This window comes from Aythya marila (assembly GCF_965140915.1).
Source record: "Aythya marila genome assembly, chromosome: 1".
NCBI lineage: Eukaryota > Metazoa > Chordata > Aves > Anseriformes > Anatidae > Aythya > Aythya marila.
The window spans coordinates 60,944,644-60,959,928 of NC_139042.1; the positions used below are offsets into that span (position 1 = coordinate 60,944,644).

The following is a 15,285-nucleotide window of genomic DNA, read 5'->3' on the forward strand; positions in this document are numbered from 1 at the left end:
TTAAGGAAATTAAAGATGTTTGTGACTTTGAACATTTGAAAATGAAAAAGCTCATTCATGCAGTAATACTAAGATCAACACCTTTCACCCTGTGTATTTTTATTTATGCACACATGAATATATACGTACACGCCATACATGTATACATATGCACATGCTGTATTTTGTAGCAACTGAGTAAAACTACCCATGTTGCTTTTACACATGACAGAACAAACAGGAAACATCAGGCTGGCATTCACACTGAGTGAGTGGCATGGGGGAAAAGTCACATTCCCACTGAATGCCCCTCCTAAATCTCCAGCCAATCTCAAGTACCACTACTGAAAAAATTGATTTTACAAAACTCCTATTCAAAAAAGGCTTTTCAATACAAGTTCAAAATAATTCTGAATAGTTTAGGATCATCAGTTTTTAAGTATATGTACAGACTCTTTACCGGGTAGCAAGGACCTCTTAACAGGTACTCAAAGAGCATGCCTGATTTTTCAGAAAATGACATAAAACCTTTATGTCTGAAATATTCCATCAAGCCAGATGATGGCTTACAGTAATTTTGATGTTACAGTGATCCAACTGGCTAAAGTAATAGCACGGTTAATGCTTCAAAACAATAGCCAATTCCCTTTGAAAAGCAAGCAAACTTAATAAACTGCAGAGATTACTAATTTTATGATATAAGAACCTGACTTAAAAATTACCTGCTAGTTCTTTTTAAAGAACACATTTCAAAAGCACAGCTAAGGCACGTTGTCAGTTTACAAAGTGCACAGAATTCATGGCAAGAAATAATCTGATGTAGACAGTAAGAATTTATGCTCTAATCCAAACCACTCGAGACTGTTCCATTTTCCTCACTCTAAGAGGCTACTGAGAAGTGCAGCTGTTAGAAACTCGATGCTCAAATCTATACCCGTTGGTATTAAAGCACATAACTATATCACAAACAGCCAACACATCACCACAATTTCTTGGGAGTCTAAACCAATCTTTGAGAACTCCGAAGAAATCTCATTTCAAGACTGATCTAGTGTTAACTGCAACGTGGTCGTTTTGTTACTACTGCAGTCATGACAATCCTCAAAGCTCACAGTAATTTTCACATTAAAGTTTATGAGAGATGCTTTTACATAATAAAACCATTTCAACTAATGAAACAAGGAGACTGTTCTGAGTGTTTTCCTTTTCCCCATGTCCTTAATCAGTGTATACAAGCAAAAGTGACTTTTTCTCTACATTTAAAATACCGTAATTAAAAGGTTTCTTGTATTATGAGACGAAAAGGCTTAGCATTGCTCAAAGCCACTTTCCCATTTCTTCAAGGCAGCTGCCTGAAGCAGAATTCTCAGTTGAGCCACTTGCTACCTACAGCAACGGCATTCAGCAAAACTGAAGGGCTTAGAATAATAAAATAGGGGTAATTTAAAAAAAAAAAAAAAACAGGATTCACTTCTGTTGACTCATGCCTTACAAGACAATAGCATTAAACAGAAAGCTGTTTATCAGAACTTATCTCCCCTTGAGCTATCTCTTATGAACAATGCAATTGCTTTGAACCTACTCCTACATCTGAATTACTTAATTGCTCTATGATGCTTATATTGACTCCAGCAGGGCTTGACAGCAGGCTGGCTTTACAGACCAGAAGCTGATTTTTGCTAAGGACAAACAATGCCCAAAGCAACACAGAAGAGATGAAATACTTCTCTTCCCTATTTGCAAAACAATTCACTTTCCTCTCTCATACTCTTAATCGCCATTTCCCAGACATACCTGTTCCCTCTGCTTTCCAAGAGTTCTGAAAATCCACATAATTCTTTACAAATATCTCAAAATCTTAAACGTAGGTGTTTACTTTGCTATCATTTACCATCTCCCATCTACAAATTAAATCCCAGACCTCTGTACAGAAAGACTACAAAGGCACAAACAACAACTAAATCTAAACCCAAGAGCATTACAAACACGTAGGCTTAAATCACCTAAGTATTTTAGCATTTACAGATAATGTTACTGAAGGCAGGCAATTTGAAAGAAAACACAGAGGAATTTGATTTTATTTTTTTTCTGCTCTTGTTTAACTTTGTTATTGTGTCTGACTAAAAATACCTTCTTCCAGCCTAAATTGCAATGTGAATTTGTGGCTCTATTTTCCAAAGGGAACAAGAGATTTACTAACATAAGCAATAGTTCATAGAATGACTCGGGTTGGAAGGGACCTTAAACACCATCTAGTTCCAATCCCTGAACTGTAGTTCATAGTCTTTAGTAGCTGGAAGCTTTTTGATTTATCCCATTATGAGTAAGAGTCCTAAATACACCACAACCTGTTGCTGTTAAAATAAAATGCAAGTTGGAAGAACTTAACATTACAGAAAACAAGTCAATTATGCTTAACTCTCCCAAAACGAAAAGGAGCGTATTCAAAGAACCTTGTCTTTGGTCCATAACATCAAGAACATCAAGAAAAAGTCTGGAAAAAGCAAAAAAAACAGATATCCTGCTAGAATTTGTCCTGTGTCTAACCTTAAAGAGAAGATCGTGGTTCCACCCTGCACCATAGGCAGACAAACAGCACCAAGGTAACAGCTGCTGCAGCATGTGCTCATCAGGAGAATTTATAGGCATATTTTATGCTAGCAGACTTCAAAATCAAATTCTGGCCTTGACGCTCTTTCCTCAGTGTGAGCTTCTATGTAAATTTGAGCTCAGTCCCAAAGCTGTGCAACCCCTGCAAGGTTAACTCAGAATCCTACATCTTATATGCAGGAAATAGCAATTTGTGAACTTGAAAAGCTCACACTCCTCTCTATCACTCAAAATTGACCTAGGGGTATGCCATTACAAAATGCAGTACATACTAACAAATGCACAGGCTTTTACAGGGCTAAGTTATAATCAGCCAACTGTATAAAAAGCTTTCTAGTAATCACGTCTATTATCACATACTTTAGTAGACTTTTTTATCCTGACATTCTTAAAATGAAGATGACAATAACTACAGTTTGTTTCGCATATCCAAAGTCCAGCATGTGCTCCATAAATGATAAAATTATCTCAGTTGATAAGAAGCTGTCAAAAGTGACAGGCTGGTCATGACTGCATCAAACAGCTTCGTGCTATGGTTTTTGTTTCAAATAAATAAAAATGAAGAAAAAAATCTACAGACTACAAGGTAAACATACCTGTGTTCTGTGAGAACATTTACTGCTGATGGATGATTGGCACAGTATGCAAGGTATAAGCTTTTCATTTGTGGCATCAGATTTAGAAAACATCCTCCAACCCTCTGCTGAGCTTCAGGCAACCTAAGAATAGATGAAGAATAGATAAAGATGAAGTTACAGCAATACAAACCAAAGAAATAAATTAGAGCCTGGCAAGGCAGTGGATGTTCTTAATGAGTATCTTTTTTAAAAAATATGAACATGTAATATAAAAATAATATACATAACATTAATTATATAAACAAACAGCTGGATTCCTATGGTCACTGACCAGCAAACAGCATTCTCTTCCTTTACAGCTTCAGCCCTATATCTGTCAGGCCTGCTTATATGATCACAGCGTAGGAATATATACAATGTCATGCCTAAGACGTTCATTTGGTCAGTCTTTTTCAAGAACTAACACAATTCAGGAGCTTGATTTTTAGTGAATGTACCTATTGGTTCCTACCCACGTACTTACCCTATGCCAAGTCTCAAAATCAGCATTCAACACTTTGGCAAAACAGGATAGAGTAAGCAATAGGATTCTCTCCCTCTTTCCTCCACCAATACAGACAACATGCTTAAAATTTTAATGGAAGTACCATATTAAGTTCTGATAGCACAGCCAGTTATAGTGCAGTTACAGGTAGCTTTTACACAATCATTCATCTTGCCTTTCAAGGACCATAAAGCACATTTATATTCATTTGCAACCAGGGTAAAAATGCTGCTTCACTACCACTGATACAGAAATATTCTCTATAACTTGCATTTTATCATCTTCCATGCCAGAATGAACCACATCTGCTAAACAGCGAAGGAAATTTTCACTTTAGCCCTATCAAAAACAATTCTGTGCATAAGAGGTGTTTGGTTTTTTTTTTTTTGGTCAAGTAAGTAATAGTGGCATCAGTTACTATGTCCAAAAACAAAAAGATGGCTCAGCAAGTGAAGCAGTATTTAGAAGAAAAGGTTACTTTTACACAGTCTCGGGAACACAATCAGTTTTGACCAGGTTTATCCAAAGGCTAAATATGCATTTTATCCACATTAAGTGATGGAAGCAGAAAGAAAAATAATGAGTACACAGCATGATTTTGAAAAGATTTTAGTAGAATTGTGTAGTTGCAGTAAGAAAATTTCAGGATTATAAATATCTGACAATGGCTGTGTGACACCAGCTGAGAATCTGTACAAGCAGCAGAAAGCCTGAACTTTGATTTTGCATCTGTATAAACAGCAAAAATAAGAATAAGATTGTGAGAGTTGCTTGTAATGTGTTTAGTATCTCCTTCAGGTGCATACTTTGTATGTAGAAGAAAGCCTCTCAAATACTTTTTAGAAATCTGAAGTGTTCTTCAAGTTGAACACAAACCGATGGGAAGAAGTAGCCGTGCTTCCTTACTACTACCATGTCATTTTTAGAGCTACTCATAGAAAATTATCTAATATGGGTATTTTTTACATGTGAAAGAATAAATTGGATTAACAAGATCACCTAAGGGTGCTGGAACAGGTGAAACCCTATTTTCCATAAAGCAACCCTCACTTTAAACACTAAGCCCCTTCAAGAGCAGCTTATACAGCCAATGGCTGATCACATAACCCACACTGAACTTACCCAGAAGACAGGGCAAAGTTTTTAGCAGTCCTAGACCGTGTTTGTCCATGATACCTCACCTAAAGCCCGTGTACAACATATGCAAGGAGGAAAAATGTTTTACTTCCTTCAGATATTTCCGTTTCTTGTACAAATATTGTGTTTCCTTACATAAATATGGCAAGTCTTTGTCTCATCTTGCAAACAGGCTAAAGCAAACAGCAGTTTTTGCTGCTGTTACGTGTTTAACTGCTCTTGACTCCAGTATTTCACGCTGCTCTGAAGCTACATGTAGGTACATACCCAAGAGACACCCTGCTGGCACAGGCAGGTGCTTTCATACTGACATTGGTTCCAACGATTCTCTCAGATAAAATATTGGTTTTATGTTAAGAAAAAGAATTTCTCATCATCCTGAACACGTTCATAACATTTCTAAGTATCAGGGTGCAGTACATTCCCTTTTAAGAAGTGAGGGATGCTCCTGTGAACTCTAGCACAAAAGAACTGCTCAGGCTCTCAGGACAGCTGCTCCTCTGCTGATCCTGCTGAAATACATTTGTTTCGTCCCACTCCTCCACTTCATTCAGAGTAGTTAAAATTCACAAGTTCACCCCCGCGAAACAGGCCCCAAACTGCAAACCATTAAGTCCTACTAGGCTGTTCACTCCCTCTGCATGGTGTGGGGAGAAGACCTAACCTCTGGGAAATTGAAACTGACTGCAGAGATGTTCAAGCTGAGAGGCAAGGGAAACATGTTTCCTTATCTGAGAACACTATCACTGCAGGTATCCCAAAACCAACAGCCCAGCTGGCATGCCATGCCCCATGCACTGACCATGCTGTCAGGGCTCCTTACGTTAAGAGCTAGGGCCTGTACTTTATCCTCTGTAATTATATCCCTTGAAAAAAAGATTCAATTCTGACACAATGCCACTTCTGGAGGCATTTCAGGAGCAACGGGGCATTCCCCAGCACAGAGGGAAGGCCATTCGTAGGGCCACCCTAGCAGGATTCCCCATCTAGCAGCTAGCCTCCTTTAAGAAATGTCAGCATGAGCTAACACCACATTTTTCAAGCAACAGAGACAGCACAAGCCTCAGACTGAAGACATACCGGGGGCATCCAGCTCAGTACTAAATAGTCAGAGGCCCCAAGAAACAATCGCTGCAAACGCTTAAGTTGTCTCTTCATAGCAGGGCGCCTGGGGAAAAGGAGTGAGTTATGGCTGCTCGCATCAAGGAGACATCTGTCTCCCCTCAGCCTGCCCTTCTTTCAGGAGAATGAAAGATGGACATTATGCTCTCTCAGATGTTACGCACGCATTGTAACTTTATGCCCCAGATTCTTTGCTGAATTAAGATAATTAACAGACTTTATGAAGGGGGGGCGACTCATCCCCTTTGACTTTTAACTACGCGCATTAGTTGAGAGTATTCTACTAATTTCACAGGGGTAATTAATAACTCATGTGCATCTCCTTTGACTGCCTGAAAAACAACTTAATGCCTGTCACCACATCATATAAACCTTCTGGTAATTAATGCCTTCAAATTCCATGAAGAGCACAGTTTGATGATGGATTCTGAAGTCGGCATCCCAGTAATATCCTCATATTTGATACCTTAATTAAAAAGGAATCACAAGTAATATATACAGACACGTATTATGTATATTTTTATAGAGATATTATAGAGATATATGTAAAGAGTGGTGATAACTTCAGCTGTAAGAAGGCCGAAGACATGTTTTAATTTCATTTACAGAACTACAGAATGGTAACAAAGTCTCTGCTGTTGTACACACAGTACAGGCACCATCAACATACAATGGCACCTACGTTCTCAAACAAATCCGCAGTTTGGTGGACTTGTATCTGATAGCTACCAGCTTTGTTTCCTCAGACTTAGAGTGGGTTCCCATCACAAAATCATCTGAGAACAGTGAGGGAAAAATGACCTAGTGGCTCAGTCACGTTTACTTTAAGAACCTGCTCGACGCCAGTGAGCATAACGGGACTAAAAGCTACAGCAGCAGCCAGCAAAGCAATAGTGACGTTACAGAATAACTAATTACATCCTGTGCACTCTGAAGAAGTTTACCTGAGTCTTCATGTTACTGACCTTTACGACGTTCTGGTAAAGGGTGTGGAAACTCTGATGAAGCTGGCAAGTTCTGACACAGGCTAACAAAGTCAGCAAACGTAGATAATGGTGTAATCAGTACTGCATGCTGTACGTGTGCTTCCTTTTTGCCAGGTTGAATTCAGCTCTGTCTAAATCTCACTTGGCTGCAGTTACCAGAAAACCATTGTACAATGACATCTACGTCCCTAGTCCCTATACGTTCACCTACAGAGCCGACCAAAAACTGGAAAAACTTTTAATTATCTGGGCAGCATTTTCTGTTCTCCATTTCCACAAAAACAAAACAGAAAAAAAAGTACAGAATTATACAGGGAATGTTTTGAACTTAAAGCTGGTAGCTGAGAACTTCAAGAACAACTGAAGGTCTGCAAAAATGGTTACAGGACCTCTGTGGCTGATGACTTTGAAGGATGCAGTTTGCGAAAGCAACACTAGGTTATATCATCTCCCAAGGCTTCACAGTTAACAGAGCTGCTGAAATAAGGAAGAAGCTTCACAGCTTTCTGAGCTATTATTTTCACAAGCTGGGGCACTATTCAATTTATTCGCAGTCCACCAGACAGCCTGTCTTCCCTTGTTGAGAATTACAGCCACAGACTGACAGCTTCTACTCCCAGGTGAACAGAATAATTTTTTTTTTTTTAGAGCGGAAGACATCTGTTCAATCTCCTGCTACAAAGATATCCATAGAGGAATACTTCAGAACTAAAGATCACTTAGATAAACAGAGAGAGATGGCTGAGCTTGTCTGTTCAGACCCTCCTGTGCTGTGTGAGCCACAGCAGAACTGGGAGCTGGCACTGGATCACAGATCTGGAAGGAGCTCTAGAGCACCAGACCACTTCGTCTTCAAGAGACTGGAGTGCTCTTGCTCTGTTTTATGATCAGAAACCCTCCTTTTTGTAACTGAAGACTCCAGCAGCATCTCTCTGCCTTGCCTCTTACTGCTCTTTTCCATCCACCAACACTAAGTGCACTCGAAGCTGATCAGTGAAGAAATGCTCTTTTGAAGCAGATTGAGAAGATTGTTACTCAGTGCTACTTAGACTTGTTTCACCTTTTTTGTTTGCTGAATGACAAAAAGAAATGACGAAGGCAGATGTAACCCCAAAGCATCTGTCTGGCAGTCCCCAGCATGCAGACAAGAAACGTTCCCAGGACTATGACAGATGGAGCAGTCAGCAGGAGCACCGTGGTTGTACTGCAGTGGAGGCCAACCTGGACGAGCTCAAAGAGGACAAACCTGCAGCAGGGCACCAGAGGAGCTCTCGGGTTTGGGAAAGCAGCCAGGGCAGGAGGAGGGGAGTATGGCACACAAAAACCAAACAGCATCCTAACAACTCCCTCCCTCAGAAAAAAAATCACTACAGCATTCTGTGCTTTGAAAGCAACCAGTGTTTAACAAAACGAGGGTTAAATAAGGCAACACAGTGCAGATGAGAAGAGAAAAACCATCAGAAAGCTTCACTTTCAAGGATTAAGAGGTAACTGAAATGACAAACTGACTCGAGTGGGGGGTGGAACTGAACCACTATTCAACTCCCAGGCACAGGAGCAGGAGTTTGTCAAGCCGTGGAGGCTGGCAGCACTACAGCTGGCAGGACATCTGCGCCTGGTCATCGTGACATGCCACCTTAAAAAAAACACATCACACCGGATGCTGCAACTTGAAGTGCCTGAACAATGGGATGGCAAGCTCTCTGCCAAAAATAAAATAAAATGATAAATCTATTCTCAGCCTGGGAGCTGCTCTGAGTTTATAGAGCAGGCTCACCAGCCAAAAAAACATGGCAAAATGACAAAACAACAAGAGAGCAGGGCAGGCGTTCTTCCGCATGATGGGAATTGTCGTGGATTAGATTCAAAACAGGAGGAAGCTGGATGCTCAAGTCGATATGCTACAATGAAAATTAAACTGCAAACATAACTTGGCACGGCCAGCACATTCACAGAAAGGAAATAACACAAAACATTTGTAGTAACCCTTCAGTGGTCCTGAGGTGTCACTTCCTTTGCCCACCTACTATGAGCCATTATGTTTCCTAATTTGTTAGGCAGTAATATCTCACTTCCCACCAAGAAAAAACAAAGGCCATTAGGAAAGGTGTTGTGCAAACGTAGTTTAAATCACAGAAAGAAACAGATAAAAGAATGCAACAATAGAAAGTGAAGTGACAAGAGGAAAGATGACAACGTTTAGGTACAAGGACACGCTGTCACTCTTGGGGATTCAGACACCGCTTAGCTAGCCAAGTCTTAAGTTTAAGAAAGGAAGAAAGGCCAATTCAAGATTGTCTCTATTCCACTGATAAAAGAAAGTTATCAATGCTACACCATCCTTTCCATCCTCTCTAGTCTATGCTGTCTGGAGACTGAAGAGAGGGAGAGAAGCCAGATGGCAGGGGGACATGAGATCCAAAGTCAGCAACAAGCCCAGACATAAATCAGTGTCTGGAGGAGACACGGCTTACACTTTGTCATCACAAAAGCTTCCTCTTAACATGGAGCAGCTCAGAGGAACAGAGGAGGGAGAAGTCAAAACAAAACACACAGAGCTCATCTCGAAGATCACTGCTGCCAAAATAGGTGTTTTCTCCTCCATCCAACACATCCTCTCCTGCTCACAGCCAAGTACTCCCAGTAGTTAGTTCCCCTGCACAGGCTGAAGCTCGCCTCAGCCCTCAGTAGCAATTCAAATGATTAATTTGGCAGTAAACAAGCAAATTTGGATTAGCAGCCACATTAGGTCACCACATGGTCAGCACATGGCCCTGTATTCAGCTCTGGGGCCCTCAGCACAAGAAGGACATGGGTGTATTAGAGCGACTCCAGAGGAGGGCCATGAGGATGATCAGAGGGCTGGAGCACCTCTCCTATGAAGAGAGGCTGAGGGAGTTGGGGTTGTTCAGCCTGGAGAAAAGAAGGCTTTAGGGAGACCTTACAGCGGCCTTCCAGTGCCTAAGGGGGGCTACAGGAAGCTGGGGAGGGACTCCTTGTCAGGGAGTGGAGTGACAGGACAAGGGGGAATGGCTTTAAACTGAAAGAGGATAGGTTTAGATTAGATCTCTGGAAGACATTCTTTTACTAGGAGGGTGGTGAGGCACAGGCACAGGCTGCCCAGAGAAGCTGTGGCTGCCCCATCCCTGGAGGTGTTCAAGGCCAGGCTGGATGGGGCTTTGGGCAACCTGATCTATGGGAGGTGTCCCTGCCCATGGCAGCAGGAGTGGAACAGGATGATTCTTAAGGTCCGTTCTAACCCAAATCATTCTGTGTTTCTATGTGAAGGATACAACCAAGGTTAAGAATGGGAACTAAACTTTCAGTGGAGTTTCAACAATAGAAAACTGTTAGAACAATCAAATGTGATGCTGACCTTCTTTCTTGCACCCCCAGAGTGCAGAGGAACAAGCTAAAAAAAAATATCCAACTACCACTCACCTAACCTATAGAAAGAAAACAGGTTCTCTCAATCTTCTTTCCCTTCTTGCTCTCTCTCTGCTTCATGCTTCTTATATGGTCACTTCCCCCAGCCTCCACTGCTCCATCACAGTGTAAGTTCCCTTCCTTCTCTTAATCTCTTATTCATCTAGAAATTCCAGCCTCCAAAGTAAAAACCACTGCTTTTTTTTTTTTTTTTTTTTTTTTTTAAAGCACCTTCCCACTGGTAAGCAACTCATGGCTATTTATAAATTGTTTCCAAGCTATTCCAAAAACTGCTACCTCTGCAATTGCATCCTAGGGCCAATAGCTATCTGTGCGAGCAAGCAGTGATTACCCAAACACCTATCCATCTTTTGCTGTAGCAGCTATAGTTACAATTAGAGCAACAAAGTTTCATCTCAAACATTAACATACACAACAGGAGAGGTAATATAATATTTGCTTGTTAGGATTTTTCAGCATCTGGTACGCGTTGTACTTACTTGGTGCATTCTTCTAAGGACTGTACAAGCATTTGTTGGAAAGAACTTATTTCTTCCAGGTTTCCCATTAAGTATGAAGTGTTTGCTGAGTTTAACCTGGAGCCAAGGTAAATAAAAGGTGTTTAGCTTTGCAGTTATTGACTAATTGTGCTTTAATAAAACCTACAACTTAAAAAAAAAAAAAAAAACACTTCTTTGATCAAGATCAGCCTGTCCTGATCAGCAATCAAGCAGAGTAAAAGAAACTTGAAGCAGCAATCCCTGCCTCAAGGATCTCAGGGTCCACACAAGAAAACATGCATTATTCACTAAAACTGAAGCTTCAACCACATAAACCCTCCCCAGTCCCCACGTGATCTCCAGCTTTACTTTAGAAGCCAAAACAAACTCACATACTTTTCACTAGCTTGCAGTGGTCGCAGGTAGTTTGAAAGCATTGTCTGTAGCTCCTTAGCGTATTCGTTTTCTGTTTCTAATATATTTTGTAGCACCTGCAATAAATGACAATTGCTAATCGTTTTTTTTTTTTTTTTTTTAAGAAATCCTTTAAAAGGCTCAACCTGTTAACAGTTTTAAAATGTACTAGAAATTACTTAGTAATTTTAAAATTTCAGAATTTAAAAGAAGGGTCCTGTATTAAAAATGTTGATATCAAGAGAAAAGCATTAAAGACTCTGTATTTATGAAACTCTCGGGAAAAATTACACACACACAAGCCATCCTTCAGTCGCATAACAAAAAAATGGTAACAGAAATACATTATGCTAAAGTAAATTTTAATCATAAAAGTAGAGAGCTATACAGAGTGTTCTTCCAGAGCAAGGAGTAGTTATTCCTGCCGTGTACTGCAAAACACTCAAAGAGCAGAGAATGGTAAAACACATTAGAAGTTATAAAAGAAACAATGAGCGTTGTTTTCTCAGTCTCAGTTACAACTCAGAACAACTTATCTTGCTTGCTAAGTGTTCACTGACTCAGATAGTGGAAAGGTCAGCTTATAAACACCAAATAACCATCACCTTCACTTAGCAAAATCCTTAGCCTCGTTGCATTCCTTTTAAACAGGGATGCCTAAGCTTCAGCTCTGAGTGCAGTAGCGTACACTACCACGAGGAAATTACAAGTGTATAAGACACAGCACACACTTGCTTTTGGGCTGAATATAAATCCAACAACTGGAATACTCCCAACTACATACAAGGAAGCATTTTACTGGGCCATCTCCAAGCAGTCTGCTTTAAGATATCCTCCGATGTATTCGCATCAAATTCTACCATGCTTCTAGCAATAGATTAGTTTTTGTCTTCAAGAAGATAACGATCTAGCAGGGGAATCGTCAGAATTAAATGCAGCTCACAGGACAGAGTAAGCTTCGAAAACTTTCTGTAATTTATTGCTCATAAGCCACACCAGAAACCTTTTCATTTTGGTGCATGCCGTATTTGTCAAGCCTACAGTAATATCTCATTTCAGCATTTATAGTAACGACTGTAATTGAGTGCATTATTCACTGTTCTAGTCAATACTCTTTCTTAGGAAATAAAAAAAAGCCATTCATTCCTAAATGCAAACCTGATGAAATAACTTTAAATAGTTCAGTATGTCAATTAAGAATTCACTGTTCCTTTCATTGGTGTCATTGATTCTGCTTATTCCTTCAATGCTTCTATTCATTTGGAGAAAGAGAGATACCACTTTTGAGTTCATTCTTTTGTTGGAAATCTGAACCGAAGATTAAAATGTCTCCATTCTCTGCTAAACACGATGGCAGAAGAATGTCACAGAGAAAGCTATAGCTGTTAAATAGAAAACTGCAGCATGAAGTACAATATGGGTGCACAATTTATTAAAAAAAGCTAAAAACCTTTACCATTTAGACCAGAGGGAACCAAAAAAACTAAATCCATATTTGCACTGATCATAAAACAAACTAAAATCCCACTTTCTAACACAAATATAATACAAAAAAGTTGGTTGTTAAAATGGAAACCTGTAAGTACTTAGGATCCATACAATTCAAAACTAAATGCAAGATGAATCTTTTCCAGCATTGCTTTTCCTACAAAAATCTGCCAGCCAGAAGTCATTATATAGCCATTGGTTAGGAAAAGGAGACAAAACCAAGGATGAAAGTGAAATATATTGACAAAGCACTGAACACTATCAGAAAACATCCAAAGACGGGGGAGAAAAAAATTGCTAGCAATCTTGAAGGGCAGATCCATTTTTGCAGAGAGTATTTTCCACCCTTTGCTATAAACAGCTGTCTGAGGAGGCTGAAATGAAAGTTGTTTCATGTTTTAAAACTCAATTATTTTCTCATCTTATTTGGATTTTTATTTGAAGGCTTTATTTGGAATACGTAAAAGGTAGGAGGAAAAAGACTTAAAGGATGGGGAAAAAAGAACAAGAAAGCTTCAAAAGCAAGAGCAGCAACCTGGTAAGTTACTGGAATAAAGAAAATAAATGTAACTAAATAAAACTATGCTACAAAGCCTATGCAAAGCACTAGATACTGCTTTACATTATTCTAGGAGTTCACAGCACTGCACAATACTTTAGACATGCACATAGCTTTAAATGCCTCTTAAAAGAAGTTAAACCTATTTCCCTTTTTCACAAGCACAGTTTCCACTCCTTACGACATTCTTTGAAAATTGTTTTTAAGAATAATCTTGCTTACACAGTTCTAAAACAAGAGTTTGTGACCTCTCGCATCCTTCCAGCTTGACTTACCTACCTCAGGACGAAGCTATGAGGATAAAACGCCTGGGCTACGCTTTGAAGCGATAAGTGCTCAGTGTTGCAAGTCAGTATTTTGGCACCAGAGCACCCTGACATTCCTCATATCCACATCTCGCCCGCGAGCTCTGATAATCACCTTTCTTCCCTTTCCTGCCTTCTGCGTGTTCTGGCTGCTGCAGGACCCCATGAGACCTCCAAGACCTTGTTTCCACAACTCCACCACAACATTTGCCCAGACAAGGCTGGGTACCAAAAGAGCAGCATTGAAGCGGCAGCTTTTACAATCCCTAACACTGATGAATGGCAGGCACAGAAAACTGAGCTCGGAGAGCACAAGCTCTCTCAATCACAGGGCATGGAAAATTCAAGCGTGGTTAACAGCTCCGTCACACAAAACCCCAGTCATCTCCCTAGGGCAAAAGCTACCACCCAAAAATGGGTGTAAGTGATCTAACACAAAGCTGATCACCTTCCACAGAGGGAGAAGAGGCAGATTTCACAGCTATGCTTGGGCACGATCCCGTAGTCCATGCCCATTTTATGGGAGCAGTAAGGCACTCAGCTGAAACATCACGTTGTTCAGCACTACCTTGATCAACACACAATTTTCCTGGGTCACAAAAATCAGAGACTGTACTTCTTAAAAACAGACCCTGAAGAAGGGCCACGTAAATCAGCACAAAAGCATTCCGTACCTCAAGGCTCCTCAAAAATTTTCATGAACTTTGATAAATAAAAATGTTTGATCCAACTAGGAAAGCGTGACAGGCACGCTCTGTTTTCAATCACTTATCAAATACTTCAATGAAAAATGAAGTCATCCAAATGCTCCCATTAGGGAGAAAGTTGCCCGTTTTGTTACCTGCTTTTAGAACAGCTGCTTAACCTCCAGGCAGTTGCCTTGTAAGCAGAGGCAACAATTTTATTTGGGACACCAAGTTTTAAACTCCCAAGGGATTAACATGTGCCCTGTACTCTCTGCAACACCTAGTGCAAGGAGCACCTATTAAAGCACACTGAAATAAACATCTAGCTGGTCTGTATTCCCAACTTCAGATGGAGCCATGTGAATCCACAAATACAGAACATGTTTACAAGAGGGTAAAGAACAAAAAGCGGTAAAGCAGTCTCATCTTCATTAAATGCATGGTGCCACTAGCCTATGCACTCATCTTCCCAGAAGGGGAGATTAGCAGAGCCTCCCATACCCTTTCCTGAGCTACCTCTGAACTGCCTTTTGATTCTTTTTCCTCAGGCTGACCAATGCACCCACAGCTGCTACCTGCACCACAAATCTCTCCCTAGGAAAGACAGCAATAAATAATCATGAGGTTTACACACAGAGGAATAACACTGTCACAACTTACAGGTAGCAAGGTGTCCCAGGGTACTGGTCTCAAAACATGCAAGTCAAGAGACTTTAACACAGCTTTTAACTTAACTCAAGCTACAAACTTTCAGCTACAGTTGCTACAGGTTTATTAGGAACTGCCCTGGTCCTGCCTTAGTCTGGGCTCAATTTTGGTATCAGCACAGACTGATAGAACAACAAGCACAGGGAAGTCCCACGCCTGTGAGAAGGACCAGCTACAAGAAGCTGAAGTTGCAGCTGACATAGCAAAACAGAACAAAACCTCAACTCACCGTTCAAACTGTTT

General features: G+C 40.3%; 1 protein-coding gene across 4 annotated transcripts in view; it reads right to left on the reverse strand.

The window, feature by feature from the left end:
• Positions 1-15,285, reverse strand: part of ARHGEF7 (Rho guanine nucleotide exchange factor 7) — a 108,921-nt gene that overhangs the window by 41,679 nt on the left and 51,957 nt on the right. For all 4 annotated transcript variants that reach the window (XM_082774365.1, XM_082774364.1, XM_082774367.1 and 1 more), the window contains 3 exons: positions 11,279-11,373; positions 10,883-10,978; positions 3,186-3,308 (listed from right to left, as the gene is read on the reverse strand). In XM_082774365.1, the coding sequence (XP_082630491.1) occupies positions 3,186-3,308; positions 10,883-10,978; positions 11,279-11,373 (314 nt within the window). The remainder of the gene's footprint in view (positions 1-3,185; positions 3,309-10,882; positions 10,979-11,278; positions 11,374-15,285) is intronic.